This window comes from Gorilla gorilla, chromosome 6 (genome assembly GCF_029281585.2).
Source record: "Gorilla gorilla gorilla isolate KB3781 chromosome 6, NHGRI_mGorGor1-v2.1_pri, whole genome shotgun sequence".
Lineage (NCBI taxonomy): Eukaryota > Metazoa > Chordata > Mammalia > Primates > Hominidae > Gorilla > Gorilla gorilla.
Genome location: NC_073230.2, coordinates 9,002,477 through 9,028,609, shown reverse-complemented (window position 1 = coordinate 9,028,609; position 26,133 = coordinate 9,002,477). Strand labels below are relative to the sequence as shown.

The 26,133-nt window shown below is 52.6% G+C and overlaps 1 protein-coding gene and 1 long non-coding RNA gene across 4 annotated transcripts; one reads left to right on the top strand and one right to left on the bottom strand.

Moving 5' to 3' along the window:
• Positions 1-13,295: 13,295 nt before the first annotated feature.
• Positions 13,296-16,822, bottom strand: LOC129523620 (uncharacterized). The gene is made up of 2 exons (XR_008667154.2): positions 16,631-16,822; positions 13,296-14,095 (listed from the first exon to the last, which is right to left on the bottom strand). It is a non-coding gene; the product is annotated as an uncharacterized lncRNA (long non-coding RNA).
• Positions 16,811-19,565, top strand: PSMG3 (proteasome assembly chaperone 3). 3 transcript variants are annotated; one of them, XM_004045015.5, is made up of 3 exons: positions 16,811-16,901; positions 17,548-17,784; positions 19,048-19,565. In XM_004045015.5, exons 2-3 carry the CDS (start codon positions 17,569-17,571, stop codon positions 19,198-19,200), a joined length of 369 nt encoding a protein of 122 aa, XP_004045063.1. In that variant the 5' UTR covers positions 16,811-16,901; positions 17,548-17,568; the 3' UTR covers positions 19,201-19,565. The 3 variants fall into 3 exon arrangements, with proteins under 3 accessions (XP_004045063.1, XP_055202732.1, XP_063564407.1); XM_063708337.1 differs by having other exon boundaries at positions 16,893-16,911; XM_055346757.1 differs by having other exon boundaries at positions 16,877-17,784.
• Positions 19,566-26,133: the final 6,568 nt, after the last annotated feature.

Sequence of the window (26,133 nt, the reverse complement as noted above, 5' to 3'; positions counted from 1 at the left end):
CTTCCAAAGACAAAGTGCTTTGTCATTAGGTGACTGGATGGGGAGAGAGGGACCCAGATAAGAGAAAGACAGAGAGAGAGAGAAAAAAGGAGACAGAGACAGAGACAGATGCACAGCAGACAGACCAAGGGAGACAGAAAGAAATAGGTAGACAGACAAACGGAGAAACCAATAGAGACCAATAGTGAGAGAAAGAGACAGAGAGACACACACAGACAGGCAGGCTGGCAGAGAAAGAGACAGACCAAGAGAGACAGAAACCAGAGAGACAGAGACAGACAGAGAGACAGAGACAGGCAGGCCATGGGAGACAGAAGGAGACAGGCAGACAGACAGATGGAGAAAGAGAGAGAGACAGACACAGACAGAGATGCAGAGACAGACAGACAGACAGACAGGCTGAGAAAGAGAGACAGACCAAGAGAGACAGAAATGAAAGAGACAGAGACAGACAGACAGACCGAGAGAGAGAGAGACAGAGACAGACAGACAGACCAAGAGAAAGAGAGACAGAGACAGACAGACAGAGATGCAGAGACAGACAGACAGACACATGGAGACAGACAGACAGGCAGACAGACAGACAGAGAAAGAAAAAGAGACCAAGAGAGAGGAAAGAGACAGAGAGTGGCACACAGACAGACAGAGAGGTAGGCAGAGAAAGAGAAGAGAAAGACCCAGACAGACAGAAACAGACAGAGAGAGACCGTCAGACAGAGAAACAGACTGAGAGAGACAGAAACAGAGACAGACTGAGAGGGACAGAGACAGACAGAAAGAGACAGAGAGAGACAGAGGGATGAACTGGCTCCTGGCCTCCTAGGAAGATGCATAATTTCTGAGAGGAGGAGAAGGACCTCCCTCCCCCAACCAGAGAGTGAGGAGAATAAGACACCTCCCTCCTTCCCCAACTCTGGACCCAGCCCCAGCCCAGCCCCAGCGCTGCACAGGAGCGTTCTGTGGCCTCTGCTGCCCCCCAGAGGCGTTCACTGGAAACATGCCCTCCTGACGCAGCTTCCCAGTGGCTGGAGACAGTCCAGTCGCTCCTCCTTCCTGCCCTCATTCCTGCCAGGACCCCGCTCAAATCCCCTCCTGGGGTGCACCTGGGGCTCACGGGTGTGTCTGTCCAACGCTAACCTCCCTGGCTACAACTACTGCAAGTATTTTTCCTTATTTTCCCTTTTTATTTCTTTTTTGGTTGTAAAAATAAAATATTAGCTATAGCCGGGCGCAGTGGCTCACACCTGTAATCCCAGCACTTTGGGAGGCTGAGGCGGGAAGATTTCTTGAGCCTGAGAGTTCAAGGCTGCACTGAGCAGAGATCTTACCACTGTACTCCAGACTGGGCGACGGAGCAAGACCCTGTGGAAAACAAAACAAAAAACAACAAAAATGTCAACTATAAAAAACTCATATAGAATATGTGTGGACGTTGAAAGCTGGAAGTCCCACCTAATTCTGCCGCACCACCCCAGTCGACCTTGGTGACACGGCATCACTGCTGGCCTTCTCCACCAGGCAGGAGGTCCTGTATTTCCAGGAGGTCTTTGCTTATGGGCCCATCTCATTCTTTTTTACAGCTGTCTTCGTAGGGGAGCATTTTCTCCTTCCTTTCAAATCTCTTTGAAATTACTTCCTGTTCTACTTGTTGGCAGTAGGGTCATTTCTGCTTTTCCTGGCTCTGCCTTGACCTGCAGGCATTTGTTTATTGTCTGTCTTATATCTTCATGGGGGTGGTAGCGGGGGGCCTTGGATCAGCTTCCAGCAGAAAATGCTCATCGAGTGAATGACCAAGCAAACACTTCTCTTACGGATGGATGGATGGATGAATGGATGGATGGATGGGTGAGTGGATGGATGGATGAGTGGATGGATGTGTGGGTGGATGGATGGATGAGTGAATGCATGGGTGAGTAAATGGATGAATGAGTGGATGAGTGAATACATGAATGGATGATCGGATGGATGAATGAGTGGATGAGTGAATACATGAATTGATGAGCGGATGGATGGGTGAGTGGATGGATGGATGAATTGACGGGTGGATGGATGGGTGGATGGATGAGCGGATGGATGGGTGGGTGGATGGACAGATGGGTGAATGGATGGATAGATGAGTGAATGCATGGGTGAGTGGATGGATGAATGGACGGGTGGATGGATGGATGGATGAGCAGATGGATGGGTGGGTGGATGAGTGGATGGATGGATGAGCGAGTAGATGGATGGGTGGGTGGATGGATGGATGGATGAGCGGATGGATGGGTGGATGGATGGGTAGATGGGTGAGTAGATGGATGGATGGATGGATGGATGGATGGGTGGGTGGATGGATGGATGGCTGGATGGATGGATGGCTGGATGGATGGATGGGTGGGTGGATGGATAGATGCGTGAATGGATGGATAGATGAGTGAATGCATGGGTGAGTGGATGGATGAATGGACGGATGGATGGATGGATGAGCAGATGGATGGGTGGGTGGATGGATGGATGAGTGGATGGATGGATGGATGGATGGATAAGCGGATGGATGGATGGATGGATGGATAAGCAGATGGACGGGTGGGTGGATAAGTGGATGGATGGATGAGTGGATGGATGGGTGGGTGGATGGATGGGTGGGTGGACGGATGGATGAGTGGACGGATGGGTAGGTGGATGGATGGATGGATGGATGAGTGGATGGATGGGTGGATGGATGGGTAGATGGGTGAGTAGATGGATGGATGGGTGGATGGATGGATGGGTGGATGGATGGATGGATGGATGGATGGATGGATGGATGAGCGGATGGATGGATGGGTGGGTGGATGGATAGATGGGTGAATGGATGGATAGATGAGTGAATGCATGGGTGAGTGGATGGATGAATGGACGGGTGGATGGATGGATGGATGGATGGATGGATGGATGGATGGATAAGCGGATGGATGGATGGATGGATGGATAAGCAGATGGACAGGTGGGTGGATAAGTGGATGGATGGATGAGTGGATAGATGGGTGGGTGGATGGATGAGCAGACAGATGGATGGGTGGATGGATGGGTGGGTGTACGGATGGATGAGTGGACGGATGGGTAGGTGGATGGATGGATGGATGGATGAGTGGATGGATGGGTGGATGGATGGATGGATGGGTGGGTAGATGGATGGATGTATGGATGGGTGGGTGAGCGGATGGATGGGTGGGTGGATGGATGGATGGGTGGATGGATGAGCGGATGGATGGGTGGGTGGATGGATAGATGGGTGAATGGATGGATAGATGACTGAATGCATGGGTGAGTGGATGGATGAATGGACGGATGGATGGATGGATGAGCAGGTGGATGGGTGGGTGGATGGATGGATGAGTGGATGGATGGATGGATGGATGGATGAGCGGATGGATGGATGGGTGGATGGATGGACAGATGTCTGTTCGGCAGGAATACAGAGCAACTGAGACGTGCCTGCACTGCTGGAGGGAATGCACAGTGGTGCAGACACTTTGGAGAGCAGCTTGGAAGCTTCTAGAATTAAGCACGTATCTGCCATGCTACTTAGCAATCCCACTCCCAAGTATTTCCCAAGAGAAGTGAGCATTTATGTTCTCGCAAACACCTGTACATGAAGGTCAATGGTGGCTTTATTCATAGTGGACCACGCTGGATATAACCCAAATGTCTTCAATAGAAGAATGGATAAATAAATGGTGGTGCATCCAGACAATAGACTATACTACCCAGCAAAAAAAAAAAAAAAAAAAAAAAGAGATTAATTACTGATGTGGGCAACAACCTGGTTGAATTAGTATCTTCAATAGGAGAAGCCAATCAGGAAAGGCTACACACCACATGACTCTGAGATAGGAGGTAGCAGGATGGGTTTCAGAAGACACAGGTCACAAAGACCCCACTGATAAAACAGAGTGTGGTAGAGAAGCCAGCCGAAACCCACCAAATCCAAGATGGCAAGGAAAGCGACCTCTGGTCGTCCTCACTGCTCATTACATGCTAATTATAATCCATTAACATGTGAAAAGACACTTCCACCAGTGCCATGACCGTTTACAAATGCCATGGCAACGTCCGAAAAGTTACCCAACATGGTCTAAAAAGGGGAGGAAGCCTCAGTTCTTGGAATTCCTCACCTCTTTCCCAGAAAATCCATGAATAATTCAGCCCTTTGTATAGCACGTGATCAAGAAATAACCCTAACAATAGCCAGTCAGCAGCACCCAGGGAAGCTCTGCCTATGGGAGTAGCCACCCTTTTATTCCTTTACTTTCCTGTCACCCAGGCTGGAGTGCAGTGGCATGATCATAGCTCGCTGCAGCCTCGGACCCCTGGGCTTAAGCGATCCTCTTACCTCAGCCTCCCAAGTAGCTGGAATTACAGGTGCATCTCACCACGCCCAGCTGATTTATTTATTTTTTGTAGAGACAGGGTCTTGCTATGTTGCCCAGGGTGGCCTCAAACTCCTGGCTTCAAGTGATCCTCCCAACTCAGCCTCCCAAGTAGCTAGGTCTGCAGGCATGGGCCACCACGCCCAGCCTTATCTTTAGCTTGAATTTGCGTTCTGTTTTTTGTTAGCTGTCAGAGTTGCATTTAGCAGTATCCCCCGTGGCTATCAGTTGTACCTTGACTTACAGAATGACAGCCGTTTGGGTTTGCAAAAGCCTTTCACAGTCTGAGTGCAGCCTCCTAAATGCAGAAATCTCTGATGCAAAGCCCCACAGGCCCAGGGCTCAATTCCTCTGGGGCAGGGCTCTCCCCACCTGCCATGGAAGGCCTCGGAAAGTTCCGGCATTCAGAAAGTGCTCGTGCTGTGTACAGTCTGCCTGCTCCAGCCCGCCATGCAGTCAGGCCTCTAGACTCACCCACAGACAGAGACAGGACCTTCGGGCAGTGAGGCCCTTCCCACCTTCCCACCCCACCACACTCCCTACCTTCCACAGGCAGGACCACCGAGCCACCCCTTCCTTCTTGGTCCCCCATCCCCACCCCAGTTCGAGAGTCTTGAGAGTAGATAGGAACCCCCAAGGAAACACAGCAATCACAGAAGTACAGACCTGGAGGCCACATTGCCAATCTGCCCATTTTACAGATGAGAAAACAGAGGCCCAGGATGGGAAGGGAACCATCCAAGGTCATCAGCAAGTTAGAGGTGAGGCCGAGGCAGGGCTTGGGCTGTGTCCTGCCTCCCGGGTCAGTCCCCATCCCTACACCCCCACACTACCTCGTGAACCACTTGCTTTGCACGTCTTGTTTAATTCAATCCAGTTCCACAAACGTTCATCCAGGGACCGTGACACACAGCACGCTGGCTCTCCGTTCTCTCCTGGAAGAGCGAAAACGCAGCAATAATGAATGAGCTTCCACTCAGGCTGATGAGCTTTGTCATCGAGCTCCACACCGGGCAACGGGGCGGCTTCTTTGCCAGGGGAAATAACTCCTTAAAATATTGAAATAAAGGCTTTTAGAAATTGTACATGGATTAAGGTTTCATTTCTTAAAGAACTAAACAAATAGTGCAAGAGGTGACGTGGCAGGTTTCAATATTTGCAACAAAGACAGAAAGCCTCACGCTAGGAACGAAAAGATTTTAAGACCGGAGCTTGGCTAAGTTTGGCAGAAAACAAAGGGACGTGCTCGACTCAATTCTGCTCCACAATGGAAGGCGGCCCAGCAACGGTGGGTTTCCTTTGTGTTTGCTGTGTGGTGTTAAACGAAATACTTCAGTTCACATAAAACTCCAAAGCTTGGCTGGGCTCCGTGGTTCACGCCTGTCATCCCAGCACTTTGGGAGGCCAAGGCAAGTGGATCACCTGAGGTCAAGAGGTCGAGACCATCCTGGACAACAAGGCGACACCTCGTCTCTACTAAAGATACAAAAATTAGCCAGGCGCAGTGGCGGGCACCTGTAATCCCAGCTACTCAGGAGGCTGAGGCAGGAGAATCACTTGAATCCGGGAGGCGGAGGTTGCAGTGAGCCGAGATCGCACCACTGCCCTCCAGCCTGGCAACAGAGTGAGATTCCGTCTCAAAAACCAAAAACAAAAACAAAAACAGAAAAAACAAAATTCCAAAGCTCGGGGCATCCCTGGGCCACACAGTACTCACAGCCCTGGCGGAGCTGAGACTACGCCCAGCAAGAAACGCCACTGGTCTCTGTTTTAATTTTTTTTTTTTTGGAGACAGGGTCTCACCTGCCGCCCAGGCTGGAGGGCAGTGGCACCATCACAGCTCACTGCAGCCTTGACCTCCTGGGTTCAAGCCATCCTCCTGCCTCAGCCTTCTGAGTAGCTGGAACTATAGGTGTGTGCCACCACCCTTGGCTAATTTTTAAATTTTTTTGTAGAGATGGGGGTCTCGCTATGTTGCCCAGACTGGTCTCAAACTCCTGGGCTCAAGTGATCCTCCCAGCTCGGCCTCCCAAAGTGCTGGGATGACAGGTAAGAGTCACCGCGCCTGGCTCCAAGCCATCTTTAAATACTCCCCGAGGAGAGCTTTTATTTCCTTTCTAGATGAGTCTCTCCCTGGATCCTGATAAACTGGATTTGTTTTTTAATAGGATTCTTTAATTTCCTTTGGGAAAAATTGGAATTTTACATAGACGACCCTGGGTTTTGTTCTTGTGATAAAATATCTGTAGTTTTCAATTGCAGATTGAATCTTTTTTTCCTCCAAAAACCACAGTAGCAGATGCTTCTTAAATCGTGCCTCCCCCCACCCTCAACTCGGACTATCAAAGTTTAGAAAAAAAAATAACGGTTCATTATGTCTTTCCAGATACCTGGGTACTAAAGGTCATCTCTGCCTCGCAGAGCGCTCTCACTGGATCGTTTATATTTCTGTGCTGCTACTTATTCAAGGGTCTTTGCAACCGTAGCTTGCAGGTCACTGCCAACAGCAACTCTACAGGCACACAGCAAGACCACAAGATTGTCACACCCAGCTGGGGACACAGCGAACGCAGTGATGAGGCCGGTGGAAAAGCCGGACTCCCTGGGGCACGGAGTCTCCCAGGCCTCGGCTGCAGGTCTGCCAGCGTACAGGAAGATCTTGGCCGGCCACAATGGCCCATGCCTGTAATCCCAGCAATTTGGGAGGCTGAGGTGGGGGGAGTGCTTGAGCCCAGGAGTTTGAGGGCAGCCTGGGTGACATAGCGAGACCTTATCTCTACAAAAATATTCTTTAAATGAGATGGATGTGGTGGCATGCACCTGTAGTCTCTGCTACTCAGGGGGCTGAGGTGGGAGGGTTGCTTGAGCCTGGGAGGTTGAGGCTGCAGTGAGCTATGATTGTGTCACTGTACTCCAGCCTGGGTGACAGAGCAAGACCCTGTCTCAAAAAAAAGAAAAGAAAAGAAAAGAAAAAGGCCGGGCACGGTGGCTCATGCCTGTAATCCCAGCACTTTCAGAGGCCGAGGCGGGCAGATCACCTGAGGTCAGGAGTTCGAGACCAGCCTGGCCAACATGGCGAAACATCGTCTCTAATAAAAATACAAAAATTAGCCAGGCATGGTGGCGGGTGCCTGTAATCCCAGCTACTCGGGAGGCTGAGGCAGGAGAATCACTTGAACCTGGGAGGTGGAGATTGTGGTGAGCCGAGATCGCACCATTGCACTCCAGCCTGGGCAACAACAGTGAAACTCCATCTCAAAAAAAAAAAAAAAAAGAAAGAAAAGAAAAGAAAAGAAAAAGAAAAAGATGTATAGCCCAGCAGTGAAGCCTGCCCACTGTCACCCCTCCTGGCCCTGACTTCACCTCCTCTGCAGGGACATTGTGTGTCTGCTTCTCCGAGTCAATATCCAGCTTCTTTGTTTTTCTTTTTTTGTTTGTTTGTTTGTTTGAGATAGAGTCCAGCTGTGTCACCCAGGCTGGAGTGCAATGGTGAGATCACAGCTCACTGCAGCCTTGACCTCCTGGGCTCAAGAGATCCTCCCACCTCAGCCTCCCGAGTAGCTGGGACCACAGATGCCCACTACCATGCCCACTGATTTTATTTTTATGTTTGATAGAGACGGGGTCTTGCTGTGTTGCCCAGGCTGGTCTCGAACCCATGGCCTCAAGCGATCCTCTCGCCTCGGCCTGCCGAAGCTCTGGGATTAAGTGTGAACCACCACGCCCGGAAGTGTCCAGCCTCTACACCATCACAGCCTACCTCGGTAGCCAGAACTGTGGCACTGAGGCTGTTTTGACATTTGCCAGGCCCGTCAAGGGGAATTCAGGAAGTGTAGGTTGGCTTCATTGCTATGTCTAGTCTTTCCACTTCTTGCAAAAGCCCAGGAGTGCAGAGAGCTCAGAACTATTGACCACAGTGGGTGTCTATTCATCTGTTACGACCAGTGGGTCCCTGTGCCCCATGAAGGGAAGGAAGCTTCACTGAGCATCTCTAACATGCATGTTCTGCACTGGCCCCTTCTGGAAAGGGGATGTCATAGACTGCTCCCAACTATTCAGCAAGCAGGAATCAGTTTCTCCAAAAGGAAAAAAGCACTAGACACAGGCCACAGCAGGAACAAACCTCGACATTGCGCTCAGTGAAGAGAGCCAGACACAAACGGACACACAGTGTACGGTTCCATTTATAGACAATTTCCAGAACAGACAAACCCACAGGGTCAAGAAGTAGAATCGTGGCCAGGTGCGGTGGCTCACGCCTGTCATCCCAGCCCTTGGGAGGCTGAGGAGAGTGGATCACCTGAAGTCAGGAGTTCAAGACCAGCCTGGTCAAGATGGTGAAACCCCGTCTCTACAAAAATACAAAAATTAGCCAGGCATGGTGGTGGGTGCCTGTAGTCCCAGCTACACAGGATGCTGTGGCAGGAGAATCGCTTGAACCCGGGAGGCGGAGGTTGCATTCAGCTGAGATCACACCACTGCACTCCAGCCTGGGCGACAGAGACTACGTCTCAAAAAAAAAAAAAGAATTGGCCGGGCGCAGTGGCTCACGCCTGTAATCCCAGCACTTTGGGAGGCCGAGGCAGGCGGATCACAAGGTCAGGAGATCGAGACCATCCTGGCTAACACAGTGAAACCCTGTCTCTACTAAAAATACAAAAAAAACTTTAGCCGGGCATGGTGGCGGGCGCCTGTAGTCCCAGCTACTCCGGAGGCTGAGGCAGGAGAATGGCGTGAACCCAGGAGGCGGAGCTTGCAGTAAGCCGAGATGGCACCACTGCACTCCAGCCTGGGCAGCAGAGCGAGACTCCATCTCAAAAAAAAAAAAAAAAAATTAGAATCATGGTTTCCAGGAGATGGGGGAAGGAAGAATATTAGAATATTTAGAACCCCTCATTATATTATGTAACTGAAGTATTTTTTTTAACTCCCAAATGCATGGGAAGTTGCTTTTACATTCATTCATTATCTTTTATTTTATTTTTTTTGAGACAGGGTCTCTCTCTGTTGCCCAGGCTGGAGTGCAGTGGCACGATCTCAGCTCACCGCAGACTTGACCTCCCGACCTCAAGCGATCCTCCCACCTCAGCCTCCCAAGTAGCTGGGGCCACAGACACACACCGCCACGCCTAATTTCTAAATTTTTTGGAGAGATGGGAACTCCCTGTGATGCCCAGGCTGGTCCCATACTCCTGGGTTCAAGCGATTCTCTTGCCTTGGCCTCCCAAAGCGCTGGGATTACAGGCATGAGACGCTGCGCCCAGCTCTACGTTAATTTAGTTTTTGAATAGTGATTGGTTCAGGGACCAGCATGTGACCCAGACTGGTCTAAGGAGAGTCAATCCTGGGACTTCTGGAATTATTGAGCAAGAGAAGCTACGGAGAGGTAACTAGGCCAGGGGAGACAATTTCACCATAACCCAGGGACAGCCCATCTGAAAATGATGCCAGAACAATTACAAAGTAAAGAGGCCGGGCGCGGTGCCTCACGCCTGTAATCCCAGCACCTTGGGAGGCCGAGGTAGGTGGATCACTTGAGGTCAGGAGTTTGAGACCAGCCTGGCCAACATAGTGAAACCCTGTCTCTACTAAAAATACAAAAATTAGCTGGGTGTGGTGGCACGCACCTGTAATCCCAGCTACTCATGAGGCTGAGGCAGGAGAATCACTTGAACCCTGGAGGCGGAGGTTGCAGCAAGCCCAGATTGTGCCACTGCACTCCAGCCTGGGTGACAGAGCAAGACCCCGTCTCAAACAAAAAAAAAAAAAAAAGAAAAAAAAAATTAGCCAGAAAGAGAAATCCTTTCAGCCCAGGCTCCTTCCACTTGTATGAACCCATCAGTCCCCCTGCAGGAGCGGAAGACAACTGGACATGGGTTTCTGTCTCCTACCCTTCCCTCATTCATTCCAAAACCTCTATAGCCTAAATAGAATAAAATATCTATGTTTAATGTCTGTGTCACTGGCCTGTATCACAAATGTCTTCTCCAACTGTCTGCTAACCAGCTCCTCTTAAAAGGCTGGCTGAGAGAAGTGAGAATAATGATCATTTCTATAGAAAGATGATTCTACCCATGACTGCACCACACAAAAACTTCGAGGGATGTTGCGTTGACAAGACAGCCACAGCCAGGCACGATGGCTCACGCCTGTAATCCCAGCACTTTGGGAGGTTGAGGTGGGCAGGTCACGAGGTCAGGAGATCAAGACCATCCTGGCCAACACGGTGAAACTCCATCTCTACTAAAAATACAAAAATTAGCTGGGCATGGTGACACACACCTGTAATCCTAGCTACTCAGAAGGCTGAGGCAGGAGAATTGCTTGAACCTGGGAGGATGGAGGTTGCTGTGAGCTGAGATCACATCACTGCACTCCAGCCTGGGCGACAGAGCAAGACTCTGTCTGAAAAAAAAAAAAAGAAAGCCGGGCGCAGTGGCTTACGCCTGTAATCCCAGCACTTTGGGAGGCCGAGGAGGGCAGATCACGAGGTCAGGAGATCAAGATCATCCTAGCCAACATGGTGAAACCCCATCTCTACTAAAAATAAAAATAAAAATAAATTAGCTGGGCATGGTGATGCACACCTGTAGTCCCAGCTACTCAGAAGGCTGAGGCGGGAGAATTGCTTGAACCCAGGAGGGTGGAGGTTGCAGTGAGCTGAGATTGTGCCACTGCACTCCAGCCTGGGCGACACAGCAAGACTCTGTCTCAAAAACAACAACAACAACAACAACAACAGAAAAAAATGGCCATTCAAGCAGCCCCTGGGGGCCCTGTGCAGGTCCTGATAGTCACCACTCCAGCAGCGTGTAGAGAGCCCTGCCAGGCCCAGGACGGCCCAGCCACACGATCCATTTGCACTCAAGCTGCTCCTTGTCAGGTCTAGAGCAGCAAGGTCTGTTTATCTAAGGATCGGGAGAACAGCTGGTTAATCATAAATGTAACAGCTAAATTTACGATATTCCGAGCCTGGGTAATATGGCAAAACTTCATATCTACTAAAAACACAAAAATTAGCTGGGCGTGGTGGTGTGTGCCTGAGGCAGGGGGATTCCTTGAGCCCGGGAGGCTGAAGCTGCCGTGAGCCATGATCATGCCACTGCACTCCAGCCTGGGTAACAGAGTGAGACCCTGTCTCCAAAATAAATAAATTAATAGATAAAATAGGCCAGGTGCGGTGGCTCACGCCTGAAATCCCAGCACTTTGGGAGGCTGAGGTGGATGGATCACGTGAGAATGGGAGTTCCAGACCAGCCTGACCAACATGAAGAAACCCTGTCTCTATGAAAAACACAAAATTAGCCACGTGTGGTGGCACATGCCTGTAATCCCAGCTACTAGGGAGGCTGAGGCAGGAGAATCACTTGAACCCAGGAAGTGGAGGTTACAATAAGCCGGAAATAGCGCCACTGCACTCAAGCCTGGGCAACAAGAGCGAAACTCCATCTCAAAAAAAAAAAAAAGATAAAATAATGAACATATAATGTTCCAGCGAATTGCTGCTGTGTGTTGGCTGCCCCTCTAAATCCCACAAGACAGGCACCCTCATTTTTCATCTTCATTTTTAAGCTGAGAAACTGAGGCAAGTTGCTCAAAATTAACAGCCAAGGAGGTTGATTCTGATGCCTAAAGTTTTACCTAATCTAAGATTTGCCATACCTGGGAGTCCTCCTGGTCTGAAGACCAGACTATCCGAGTTCCTGCCATTATAGGGCAGCAGAGGAAAACAGAAATCATCGTAACACAAAAACCGTTACTTCACTGGTGTCCACTCACACACCCCTCTCCGCCGAGCTTCAGAATCTTTCCTGTTGAGAGGATGGGAGAGCGTGTCGTGAGGCTGTGGAAAAACAAAGCACATCAGCTGCAAAGCCAAACCATCTATCTTCCAAGAGACGTAAGGTTTCAGGAATCTAGGCCAGGCACGGTGCCTCACGCCTGTAATCCCAACACTTTGGGAGGCCAAGGTGGGCGGACCACCTGAGGTCGGGAGTTCGTGACCAGCCTGACCAACACAGAGAGACTCCATCTCTACTAGAAACACAAAATTAGCCAGGCGTGGTGGTGCATGCCTGTAATCCCAGCTACTTGGGAGGCTGAGGCAGGAGAATTGTTTGAACCTGGGAGGCGAAGGTTGTAGTGAGCCGAGATTGCACCATTACACTCCAGCTTGGGCAACAAGAGCAAAACTCCATCTCAAAAAAAAAAAAAACGGTTTCAGGAAGCCCACAAATGGGATGCCAGGGATGCTCAGACGGAGACCAAAGCCGTGGGTCAGCGTGGGAGGCCCTGGCAAAGCCACATAGTCAGGCGGCTGAGAGTGAGGCCACGCCCATGGCTAATGGCTGGATGGCCCTTCAACAAGAAAGGGTGTGACTATTAAATGATGAAGAGAGACGTGGCCAGGTGCGGTGGCTCACGCCTGTAATCCCAGCACTTTGGGAGGCCAAGGCGGGCGGGTTGCGAGGTCAAGAGATCAAGACCATCCTGGCCAACATGGTGAAACCTCGTCGCTACTAAAAATGCAAAAATTAGCCAGGCATGGTGGTGGGTGCCTGTAATCCCAGCTACTCAGGAGGCTGAGGCAGGAGAATTGCTTGAACCCGGAGGGTGGAGATTGCAGTGAGCCAAGATCTCGCCACTGCACTCCAGCCTAGTGACACAGTGAAATTCTGTCTCCAAAAAAAAAAAGAGAGAGAGAGAGAGACTTGTGGGGAAATTGACGGTGTCCTTGTCCATTTTTGTAAAACCAATCCTCTTCATCCTGGAGCTGGGAAAATCACACACAATGGGAAGGATAACGTGTGTAGCGATCATACAATTTGTCAGAAAAATTACAATCCTACCAAATCGGCACTTGACTAAGTCTTTGTTGGTTCTACAAATGAACACACCATGGCATTATCACCGACAATTTATTGAATATAAGACAAACTTAAGATACTTTGCTTTTTTTTCATTTTTCAAAATAACTCCTCGAACTCTTTGCCCCACAATTGGCACCATTACTATTAGATTCCCATTTTATGTGAATGCACTTGAGTGAGTCTTTCTTTCCAGTTCCTTTACCCTCGGAGAACAGTCAATGGCATGCAATGAGGTCCTCTTCCATTCTTCTAGATATATAAATTCTGCCCAGGCATCCATCCAGGCTGCCAGAAAGTTCCTGGACCACCACCTCAGCCTAGGACAACCTTCCACCTCTCGTTTCTTTCCTACTGTCTTTATCTTAGATCTAGACCCAAACCACCCAAACAGTCCCTCACATAAGTGCTTAGCAGTGTCATCAAAAACAACATCCAGGCTGGGTGCTCACGTCTGTAATCCCAGCACTTTGGGAGGCCGAGGCGGGCAGATCACCTGAGGTCAGGAGATCCAGACCAGCCTGGCCAACATGGCGAAACCCAGTCTCTACTAAAAATACAAAAATTAGCCGGGCGTGGTGGCAGGTGCCTATAATCCTAGCTACTCAGGAGGCTGAGGCAGGGGAATCACTTAAACCTGGGAGGCGGAGGTTGCAGTGAGCCGAGATCGCACCACCGCATTCCGGCCTGGACGACAAGCGCGAGACTCCGTCTCAAAAAACGACAACAACAACAAAAATCCATCTTGTTCTTCAACATCCCTTTTTTAAAGGTGATAAGTTTATTTCAGACGGTTTTCTCTGAGAGGACACGATCAGATTTCTTGTATCTATTTGCCTACAGAGAGGGAGAATACACAAGCAGGTGAATAAAAGCGAGCGAACCTTTTGAAGATTTCAGATGGCAAAGCAATCCACTGGCAATTTGCTTGTGGGGTATGTGTGGGTGGATGTGTGTTTAAATTTAGAGCCGACAGAAACTTAGACTTTCCTGGGAAGTTGATATGCTTCCTGTTTTTTGAGTATTAGAACCATGAAACTCATCATCTCTCCTTTTGTGTACTGGCTGCAAGAATGCTCAAAAATGAATTTCCCCTTGATTTATGTCTATTTTGATCATTTTCTGTATGCATGCTTTTTATTTTAGGCCTCCAGAAATCATCACTGGAAGGAGCATGCTTCATTTGACTTGACTTGGATTGGATACGAAGTCATCAAATGGTGAGAAGAGGGAGTCAAGATATTCCTTGGAGCTTCAGTGGTGTAAATGTCAGAGGTGTTTGAACCAGAGCAACTCCATCTTGAATAGGGGCTGGGTAAAATGAGGCTGAGATCTGCTGGGCTGCATTCCCAGACAGTTAAGGTATTCTATGTCACAGGATGAGATAAGAGGTCGGCACAAGCTACAGGTCATAAAGACCTTACTGATAAAACAGTTTGCAGTAAAGAAGCTGACCAAAACCCACCAAAACCAACATGGCGATGAGTGTGACCTCTGGTCGTCCCAGCTGCTACACTCCCACCAGCGCCATGAGTTTACAAATGCCATAGCAACGCCAGGACGTTACCCTAAAGGGTTTAAAAAGGTAAGGCACGAATAATCCACCCCTTGTTTAGCATATCATCAAGAAATAACCACAAAAATGGGCAACCAGCAGCCCATGCTGCTCTGCCTATGAAGTAGCCATTCTTTATTCTGTTACTGGTGGAGGGTGTCCAGGTTCTTGGCATCTCGAACAAAGAATTGGACAAAATGCACAAAGCCACCGGGCGCGGTGGCTCACACCTGTAATCCCAGCACTTTGGGAAGCCAAGGCGGGCAGATCACCTGAGGTCAGGAGTTCAAGACCAGCCTGGTCAACATGGCGAAACCTCGTCTCTAGTAAAAACACAAAAGTTAGCCGGGCATAGTGACGCACGTCTGTAATCTCAGCTACTCAGGAGGCTGAGGCAGGAGAATTGCTTGAACCCGGGAGGCAGAGGTTGCAGTGAGGATCACGCCACTGCACTCCAGCCTGGACAGCAGAGACTCCGTCTCAAAAAAAAAAAAAAAAAAAAAAAAAATGCACAAAGCAAGAAAAGAATGAAGCAACAAAAGCAGAAATTTTTTGAAAATGAAAGTACATTCCATGGCGTGGGGGCAGCCAAAGCATAGGGGCTCAGGGCCCCATTACAGAAATTGTGGGGGGTTAAATACCCTCTAGGGGTTTCTACTGGTTACTTGGTGTACGCCCTATGTAAATAAAGAGGATGAAGTCAAGTTACAAAATCATTTACTCAGTGTACACCCTATGGAGAGGGTATTTCCTGTCATAGCTGAAGTGTTTCCTGCCTCCAGACCCTATTTTCCTGCCTCAATTCCTTTACTTTTCTAATAAACTTGCTTTCACTTTGTGGACTCGCCCTCAATTCTCTCTTGGGGTCTGGATCGGGACCCCTTTCGGGTAATATAGACAGAAAATACAGCCTTGACATGGCTGTCAGGAAACGACAGTAAGGCCTCTGAGGGTGGGGTTCTGAAGGGATGTTAAACGCCCCACCCCGAGGAAGGCTCTGGAGGCTCCAATCACTTTCAGCCTCTGCTAAAGATGTCCGACCCTACCAATAAAACTTCCAGCAGCGGGGCGCGGTGGCTCACGCCTGTAATCCCAGCACTTTGGGAGGCCGAGGAAGGCAGATCACCTGAGGTCAGGAGTTCAAGACCAGCCTGACCGACATGGTGAAACCCCATCTCTACTAAAAATAAAACAAGTTAGCCGGGCCTGGTGGCGCGCGCCTGTAATCCCAGCTACACAGGAGGCTGAGGCAGGAGAACTGCTTGAACCCAGGAGGCGGAGGTTGCAGTGAGCCGAGGTCGCGCCACTGCACTCCAGCCTGGGTGACACAGCAAGACTCCGTCTCGAACAAAACAAAACAAAAAACCTTCCAGCTTGGAGAAACTGAGAGTGAGCAGTAAGGAGTGAGGGGGTCCCTGGGAGGAACCAGAACTCATCCCGCTTCAGGGTGGGGCTGGCCCCCTTCTTGGCCTTGGCCGGGGCTTCGTGTCACGGAGCGCCCGAGGGACGGCCGGAGCCCACCCCAGCCCGCCCGCCGCCTGAGCCTGGCCGAGCTCTCTGCACCTGCACACGTCTGTAAAACGCGGATGAAATGCTTCTACTGAACCGGCTGGCTGAGATGAAATGAGTTATGGGTATAAAGCGCTTAGAGCGATGCCTGGCGCACACTCGGTGCCAAATAAGCGTTCGCTGTGGCGACGATGACGCCTCCAGCCCAAAGCCCGTGGTCGAGCAGGGCCGGGCTCCCAGCGCTAGGGGGTTCCTAGGCGCGGCGCTTCGGGGGTCCTGGACACAGACACGGGGGACAGAGCTCCTACCAGCGACGATCCCGAGGGTCTGCAGCAGAGGGGCTGAGGCCCGGGACGGGGGTGGTCGCAGGGCCCTTTCCTGAAAAAACGGGGTCCGGCTCTAACGCGCCCCCAAGCCCTGCCGGCAGCGCGGAACCCGAGCCGCTCAGAAGCCCGGGAGCCCCAAGTCTCCGGGACCAGAAGCGCCGCGGCCCTGACTTCCGGAAGGTGGACGGAACCCGCGGACGGGGCGGGCCCGCGTAGCGCACGCAGAGCCACTTCCGGGCGCGGCGCCGGCTTGGTGAGCGCGGGTACTCGCGGGCTTCCTCGGGCGGCTGCGTCCCCAGTAGCCCGGCCGGCCTCGGCACCGCGTGTCGTGGGGGTCCCGGGCCGCGGCTGCAGGGCCGGGGCGGCGGCGAGGCCGAGGGGCGGGAAGCCACTGCCCGGCCTGGCAGTGTGAACGTGCAAGTCGATCCCCTAACCCAGAAAGCCCCAGGCGCGGTCTCTATGGCGGCCCCGCTCCTGCTTCTGTTTTATTTTTTTACGGACAGGGTCTCGCTCTACTGCCCGGGTTGTAATGCAATGGTGTGATCACGGCTCACCGCAGCCTCGACCTCCCGGGCTGAAGCGATCTTCCCGCCTCAGCCTCCTGAGTAACTGGGACCACAGGCGCGCCCTGCTGATTTTTTTATTTTTTTTTTTGGTAGAGATGGGGGTCTCGCAATGTTGGCCAGGCTGGTCTCGAACTCCTGGCCTCAACGATCGTCCTGTCTCGGCCTCCCAAAGTGCCGGGATGACAGGCATGAGCCACCGCGCCTGGCCCCTTCTTTTGAATGGGCCTCCTTGCGTTTCCGTTTCAATGCCCTGTGCTACTTTTTTGGGAGCCCCAAGGCTGTACTGTTTGATTGACTCCTTTTTTTCCCCTTTCTTTTTAACCTAAATTAAAGCTGCCACTGCAGAGCCCCGCCATGGAAGACATGCCGTTGGTGATATCAAAACAGAAGACGGAGGTGGTATGCGGGGTCCCCACCCAGGTGGTGTGCACGGCCTTCAGCAGTCACATCCTGGTGGTGGTGACCCAGTTTGGGAAGATGGGCACCCTGGTCTCCCTGGAGCCCAGCAGCGTGGCCAGTGACGTCAGCAAGCCTGTGCTCACCACAAAAGTCCTTCTGGGGCAGGATGAGGTAAAGTGGATTGGCCGGGAACCGTGGCTCACACCTGTAACCCTAGCACTTTCAGAGGCCTAGGTGGGCAGATCGCTTGAGGCCAGGAGTTTGAAACCGGCCTGGGCAACAAAACAACACACACACAAGTCACTACAAAAAAACAAGTGCCTACAAAAAATATATAGAGAGAGAGAGGCTGGGTGCAGCGGCTCACACCTGTAATCCCAGCACTTTGGGAGGCTGAGGCGGGCAGATCACTTAAGGTCAGAAGTTCCAGACCAGCCTGGCCAACATGGGGAAACCCCATTTCTACTAAAAATATAAAAACTAGCTGGGTGTGGTGGCACATGCCTGTAATCTCAGCTACTCGGGAGGCTGAGGCAGAAGAATCGCTTGAACCCGAGAGGCGGAGGTTGCAGTGAGCTAAGATCGTGCTACAACACTCCAGCCTGGGTAACAGATAGAGACTTGGTCTTTAAAAAAAAAAAGGAAAAGAAAAGGAAACAAAAAATTAGCTGGGCCTAATGGTGTGTGCCTGTGCTCCCAGCTACTTGGGAGGCTGAGGTGGGAGGATGGCTTGAGCCCTGGAGGTTGAGGCTGCAGTGAGCCATGACTGTGCACTGTGCTCCAGCCTGGGTGAGAGAGCAAGACTCTGTCTTTAATAATAATAATAATAATAAAGTGGTCAGGAAGGGACCCCCAGGGAGGAGCATAAACCTCTCCAGTGGCTGTGATTTGTCAGTAAGGACATGGGGCATCTGGCGGACAAATACCCCTACAGCGATAGCATTTTCCGGGCATTTGTGGGTCTCAAGGCGCCCTGCTTGCCCTCAGTGGATGCTTTGTCCAGCCCGCAGGCATTTTATCCAGCAGACAAGCAGAAGTAGCAGTTTTGTCATTCGAGCCGCCTCCCCTGCCATGGTACATTACGTGAGCAGGCGGCTGGCTGTGCTGTGCTCTGTGGAGATCACACGTGAGATTCGACAGCACTCGCCTCTGCAGGCTTCTCTTTCCTGGGTTCTTTTAGATGAGAGAGAGCCAGAAGAGGCGGGGCTGCGGAAGGCGCTGGGAAAATGAATGGAGTGATGGTCTTCAGCAGTGTGCCCGTGACTGGAGTGTTCTGAGTGCTGCCAGAACTCTGAGTCACAGTTGCATGGACTTATGTGGCGGTTAATGGTGGTGTGGGAAGCCTGCCTGGGTTCCTAAGGGATACTTCATGAAAGCATTGAGGAAAAAACCAGGTTTCTTGCAGTTAAAATGGTTTCTTCTTCCTTTCACCAGCCTCTCATCCATGTCTTTGCAAAGAACCTGGTAGCGTTTGTGTCTCAAGAAGCTGGAAACAGAGCAGTCCTCCTCGCCGTGGCCGTGAAGGACAAAAGCATGGAGGGGCTGAAGGCGCTGAGGGAGGTGATCCGGGTGTGCCAGGTGTGGTGACCTGGAGGCAGCCGCCCCGCGCTGCTCAGCAGGACACGTGAACACCCAGACACCCACTCAGGGACTCAAGTCTCGCCTCCCTCCCTGGTGGAGGGAGGAACTTTGGCACTAGCCCTTGGAGCCAGGAAAAAATACTCGTGTCTCAGGCAGACTCTTACTCTGGTTACTAAGATCATCTGTGCATGACGGGGAGGGTGGAACAGGTCCCGGAGGAGTCGTGAATGGTTCTCACCAGGACCTGAATCGTTGCTTGTGTTTGAGAATTGGAGGAATGAGTCAGCAGGCGTGGCTCATGGACCCCCGTGTGCAGGATCAATTGTAGGAGGAAATTTCTTTTTTATTAAAAGCGAATGTGTATCCCAAAATACTTCACTGTCCTCCTTAACAGTAGCGAGACATTGCAGCTGCACAGCATGAGTTCAGTTTCATGGGCTTCATGAAGGGAAGCTTGTTGGGCAGAAACACAGAGAGACGTAGTTCCCAGGGACTGGGTGGATCCCATGCTTGGGCCTGTGCACGCTGTCACCCAGCTCCAACTCCAGTAACTTCTCTAAGCCTGCTGGGAAGCTGGTGGCCGTCAGCGGACATCTCTTACTATCTTAATGTGTGTGCCCGTTACCGTGCTACAGCTGGGGACAGACGCTGGCCTCTGAATCCTGAATAGCAAGGGAGGAGGGACGCTTCTGTCAAGGGAGCAGCATGCACAGAGGTCAGGAGGGAAGAGCACGGGAGGGCAGGGCACTGTGGGGTGGGTCGCCAGGGTTCACTGGGGTGTGGCTGAACATGATCTCCGTGTGGGGGTAGGCGTGGGTCCTTCCGTGCTGAGGCTGCAGGACTTAGTCTTGCGGGGAGCAGTGTTGGCAGGCATGGGCCTCAGGGTGGCATTTACAGCCCTGATAAGTGGCAGCCTGGGCCCCGCCTGGCTCTCCCTCCAGCCGCTGCGAGGGACGCTTCACTGATCATACCTGAGTTGGAATTTCTGAGGTTGGAAGTCGGAGCTTTGGACCCCTTCACTCTGACAGCAGCAACTGGAGAGCTGGGTGGGATCCCGAAGCAGAAACCAGGCGAGGCTCTGGAGCGAAGTGAGCGCCCAGTGGGCCCTTCCAGGGAGTTGGGGGTTTACTGCCTTAGGTACCTGTAAACAAACGGGCATAAGGTGTGTGTGGAATCAGAAAGGAATATTCCCCTTTTTCTTTTTCTTTTTTTTAATGGAGACTGGTCTCTGTGTTGCCCAGGCTGGTCTCAGAACTCCTGGCCTCAAGTGATCCTGCCACCTCAGCCTCCCAAAGTGGTAGGATCACAGGCATGCATCCTGCTTATTTCTTTCCTTTTTCTTCTTCTTCTTCTTTTTTTTAATTGTCACGCCTATTACCCCATTCTGAACCCCTGCTTGTTTCTTTTTTTTTTTTTAAGGCAGAGTCTCGTTCTGTCACCCAGGCTGGAGCGCAGTGGTGCAATCTCAGCTCACTGCAACCTCCGCCTCCTGGGTTCAAATGAGTCTCAGCCTCCCGAGTGGCTGGGACTGTAGGTGTGCACCACCACATTTGGCTAATTTTTTGTATTTTTTGCTAGAGATGGGGTTTCACCATATTGTTCAGGCTGGTCTGGAACTCCTGACCTCAAATGATCCACCCTCCTCAGCCTCCCAAAGTGCTGGGATTACAGGTGTGAGCCACTGCACCCAGCCTAACCCCTACTCATTTCTAATGGCTTCTGAAGTCCTGCAATTTTCTTTTTCTTTCTTTTTTTTTGAGATAGGGTCTCACTCTGTTGCCCAGTCTGGAGTGCAGTGGTGCAGTCTCAGCTCACTGCAGCCTTGACCTCCCAGGTTCAAGCCATCCTCCCATGCTCAGCCAAGCCACCCAAGTAGCTGGAACTACAGGTGCTTGCCTCATGCCTGGAGCGCCTAATTTTTGTATTTTTAGTAGAGATGGGAGTCTCACTATGTTGCCCAGGCAGGTCTTGAACTCCTGGACTCAAGCGATCCTCCCACCTCAGCTTCCCAAAGTGCTGGGATTCCAGGCGTGAGCCACCACACCTGGCCAATTTTCTCGCTATTAGAAACCCTCGAGGACAGGTGATGGGAGGGGCTGTTTCAGATGCTGGTCCGATTTCGAAGGTGAGTTTGCTAAAGATGGGACAGAAGGAAACTGACTCTTCAAGGGCTCACTCCTTCAGCAGATTGAGGACCTACTGAGCACCCAGTGCCATGGTGCCTGCTGGGTCACCCACAGCCGTGGTCCCTGCCCCTGCGGGTTCACAGCCCAGTCGGCTGTCAGGCAACCTTAGCATGAGAAGAAGAGAGCAGGGGAGTCCCACGTGGGGATCCTGCTGGACTTCCTGGAGGAAGCACTGATGCTTGAGGGCCCCTTGCAGGGGCCCGCTGCCCCCACCAGTGTCTGCGTTTTGGGGGGCCACCAGGGGATACTGAGGCAAACCCATCCCCGGCAGATAGGACTCCCTGCCCAGGGCTTCCACCCAACCTCCCTCGGGCAGGCTGGCATCGGGGTCTCCAGCCCCTCATGAAATCCTACGTTGAGTCTCATTTGGTGTCTGCCTCTTCGGGGACCTGATCCCACAGTTTTAAGGGCCATGAAGGAGTCGATGGGAGGAAAAGGGGAGGAGCATCTGCACAGGAGCGAGGCCCCAGTGGGTAGCATGTGTGTCAGGACGGCTGCGGGGACTCGGCCACCACCAGAGGAAGGGGATCTGTCGGGACGGCTGCGGGGACTCAGGATCACCGCCAGAGGAAGGGGACCTGTCGGGGGGCGGCTGAGGATCACCGCCAGAGGAAGGGGACCTGTCGGGGGGCGGCTGAGGATCACTGCCAGAGGAAGGGGACCTGTCGGGGGGCGGGTCAGGATCACTGCCAGAGGAAGGGGACCTGTCGGGGGGCAGCTCGTCGAGGGCTCAGCCTTGAACCGGGGGCCAGGGTGTGACATCAACAGGTTAATATCTTAGAGCGGGTGCCCGGGCAGAAGCCTCGCCATTCGGTATTAGCCCATAATTACTCACACTTGTCTAAAAGTCAGATGTTTTTGCTGGGTGTGGTGGCTCATGCTGGGAATCCCATCTACTCGGGAGGCTGAGACGGGGAGGATGGCCTAAGCCTGGGAGTTTGAGCCCAGCTTGGGCAACAGAGCAAGACCCCATCTAAATACATACATGCCTGTCTAAATACATACATGCCTGTCTAAATACATACATGCCTGTCTAAATACATGGCTGTCTAAATACATACATGGCTGTCTAAATACATGCCTGTCTAAATACATACATGCCTGTCTAAATACATACATGCCTGTCTAAATACATACATGCCTGTCTAAATACATACATGCCTGTCTAAATACATGGCTGTCTAAATACATACATGGCTGTCTAAATACATGCCTGTCTAAATACATGCCTGTCTAAATACATGCCTGTCTCCACCAATAAAAACCGGACAGTTTTGTGGAAGAGCCACAACTTCGCTCATGTAACCAGCGGGGACACGGCGTGGACGGGGCTCCAGTGTGAGTCCGGATGCGGGTCTGCAGCTTGTGCTTCCTGACCTGTCCCTTAGTGATAATGGTAGACCTGCTCACTGGCCGTGGGATCGCCCTTCCCACCGGGGCTGCCCATTCAATCCTCACCCCGTGAGTGGCTCCCCGCATTTTCCCTACACGGAAGCAGGCCGCACCCCAGAGAATGGGGAAGCTGGAATCACCCTGCAGGGTGCCCTGGAGCCCCCATCCCCCAGTCAGGGGCCCCCATGGTTCTCCTTCATGGCTTCCTTTTTTTTGAGACGGAGTCTCGCTCTGTCGCCCAGGCTGGAGTGCCGTGGCGCGATCTCGGCTCACTACAACCTCTGCCTCCTGGGTTCAAGTGACTGTTCTGCCTCAGCCTCCTGAGTAGCTGGGATTACAGGCGCACACCACCATGCATGGCTAATTTTCCTATTTTTAGTAGAGATGGGGTTTCACCATGTTGTTCAGGTTGGTCTCGAACTCCTGACCTCAGGTGATCCGCCTGTCTCAGCCTCCCAAAGTGCTGAGATTATAGACGTGGGCCAGTGTGCCCGGCCACGGCTTCCTTTTCTTTCACGCCGCAACTGCACCAGGGCAATGGTTCTTGCCAAGGCCAAGGTTGGCTTTGCCTCCATGCCAGCTGGTCTGGTGCGGCACTGTTTTGGTGAGGAACAGTTTTCGGGAGAGCATTGGCTCCTGAGAGCCAGGCCTGGGAGGCCTGTCCTGTCTAATTGGGCCCTCATGACTGTCCTTCAAAGGTAAGCCATGGAGGCCGGACACAGTAGCTCACGCCTATAATCCCAGCACTTTGGGAGGCTGAGGCAGGCAGATCACCTGAGGCCAGGAGTTCGAGACCAGCCTGGCCAACATGGCGAAACCCGTCTCTACTAAAAGTACAAAAAGTTAGCCAGGCATGGAGGCATGTGCCTGTAATCTCAGCATTTTGGAAGTCTGGGGCAGGCAGATTGCTTGAGCCTGGGAGTTCGAGACCAGCCTCGGCAACATGGGGAAACCCCATCTCTATATCTAAAAAAGCATATAAAGAAAAAAATTAATTTCATAAAAAAAAATAAAGGTAGGTTGTGGAGAAGCTAAGGCACAGGAGGGACGGGCAGGTTGCCTGGAAGCTCCTGGGATGTCCACGCAGCTCTGCCACATGTCATGTGCAGGGTCCCACGGCCACCCGCCTTGAAGGCGATGCCGAAACGGGCATATAATTGAGACTGGCCCCCCAGTGCCCTCCCGAGGTCCTCCTTCACAGCCGCCTGGCAGCCGGTAACAACGCAGACCGAGGCTAAGCACCTCCACCATCCAGCTAGCTCCTCTGCTGTAAATCAGATGGCGGCAGCTGTGGAAGGGCCCCGGCCCTCTGCTTTCTGGGCCCGCTCCCAGCCTCATCACTTCGGAGCAGCCCCTGCTCCAGCGAGGAGCTCTGTGGAGCCGGCCGTGGTTGCAGGCAGGGCCATCTGCTTTGGGGACTGCTGCTCCTTCAGGAGGATGAGCTGCCTGTGGTTTTCACCCAGAGATCCAGCTGGAATCGCAGCTCCCAGACACTCACGGCTCACTGTGAGTGGTGAACATGGGGCCCGTGGCAGCCACTGCGGCCGAGACAGTGGACAGTGTTCACTCTTTAAAGCAATGCCCTTGTGCCCACACAGTGCGACGTCCAGCACTGTTTTCTGCTCAGCTGCGAGGGAATCTCCCCAAGCCTCCCCACCACCCCCTTTTCCTAAGTGGACCTGGGGGCCTTGGAGGTCAAGAAGAGCCAGTGGGGGCCCTGTTCTTGGCTGTCGTTTCAAGCGGCTTCTCCAGGGGGTTGACAGAGCCCTGGGCCCACATGGACAGATGATGACAAATGACCTGCAGAGGGAGACGGTGGCACATGGGGACCAGCGGAGTGAGCTGGCCTCGGCTATCTTGTTGAGCGCCTGGGAATGGAATTGGAACAGGAGCCCCGGTAAGTGACTGGAAAACTGGAATGAGGGCCTGACCGATGGGAATGAACCAGAGACAGCGGAATGATGTGCAGATGACTGAGGGAGGCGCCCTGCCACGCTGGTTTTGTAGTTTGGCATCGCAGCGAGAAAAACAACAAACCCCGTCTTGTGTGTGGTGAGGGGTGGCTCCGGCAGAGAGTGAGGATGCGTGAATTCCAAAACAACTGTGAGAAGACCAAAGGCGCCAGAGCTCTGGGGATTCAGAGTCGCTTTCAGAAATAAGGCCGGGCGCGAGGCCCACTTTGGGAGGCTGAGGCCGGAGGATGGTCTGAGCCAGGGAGGCAGAGGTTGCAGTGAACCCAGATCATGCCACTGTACTCCAGGCTGGGTGACACAGCGAGACCCTGTCTCCAAAAAAAAAAAAAAAAAAAAGAAGCAAGAAAGAAGCACACACCTGGGGATGTTTTGATGAAGACTCTGCTCTCGTGGGCCCCAGAACACCCCGAAATAGGCTGCACGAAGCCGTGAGCCCTGGCACCTGAAGGCGCGAAGGTGGGCTGGGAGTTGCTCACTGGCAAGGTGGGTGTCAGCCTGAGGAGGGCAGAGGTCAGCTGCCCCTAGCTGGGCACGATTTAGGACACAGGACGGGAGGGGGCACTGGGTCTGGAAGGAAAGGCGGGGGAGGGAGGGAGGGGTCTCCAAGGAAAGGGAAGCCAGCAGTGCTGTTCCTAAGCAGTATTCCATGGAACTCGCAGACAGGACTTGGGACACGCACCTGCCCTGCCCGTCTGACCTCACCCCGACCACCCAGGAGGGGAAGCGCCATGGAGGCCACTTCACAGGAGGGAAGATCAAGGCCCAGGGCCATGCGTGACGCCCCCACCCAAGGTTTAGCCCAGGAAGGGGGAACAAACCGCGGCTCCAGCCCTGCCCCCCACCCATTAGCCAGGGGCCTGCAGCTCCTGACTCAGCTTCCCCCATCAAACGGGGGCTCATCCCGCCCCACCCGGGTGGGAGACCCAACCTTCCAGGCCCACAGGAGCTCGTGCGTGCATCTGACGTTCCAGTCACCCGCGTAGCAGGCGTGCGTGGGCAGGGGCAGAGCTTGGTGGCGATCCATGTCCCGACACCCTCAGACTCCCGAATGGGACTTTTCAGGGGTGAGGGGGCCAAAGAAGGGGAGGCAGGGGCTGCATCACTCGTGAAGGGGCATCGGGACCCGAGCCCACTTGTGATCCCACGTCTGAAATCCACCAGACAGGGAGATTGGTCCAGGCTCACACCCGCTGGGATGGCAGGAGGCAGGGGTGGCATGTGGACAGATGTGGGTCCCAAAATCCGGGCAGGGGGGAAGGTGGAGGGTGTGGTCCGTGCCAGCTGTACCCAGGCAGGTAGGGCCGGCTGGGTGGGGAGGGGGTGGGGCTGGGAGGAGTTCCTGGGTCTGGGGAGAGGCCACTGCTCAGGAGCAATCATCTCTCAGGGAC

Excerpts from the sequence above, each read along its gene's own strand:
- PSMG3 (XM_004045015.5), top strand. The coding sequence starts at position 17,569 with ATGGAAGACATGCCGTTGGTGATATCAAAACAGAAGACGGAGGTGGTA. Across the intron at positions 17,785-19,047 it reads TCCTTCTGGGGCAGGATGAG|CCTCTCATCCATGTCTTTGC; the intron begins GTAAAGTGGATT and ends TCCTTTCACCAG.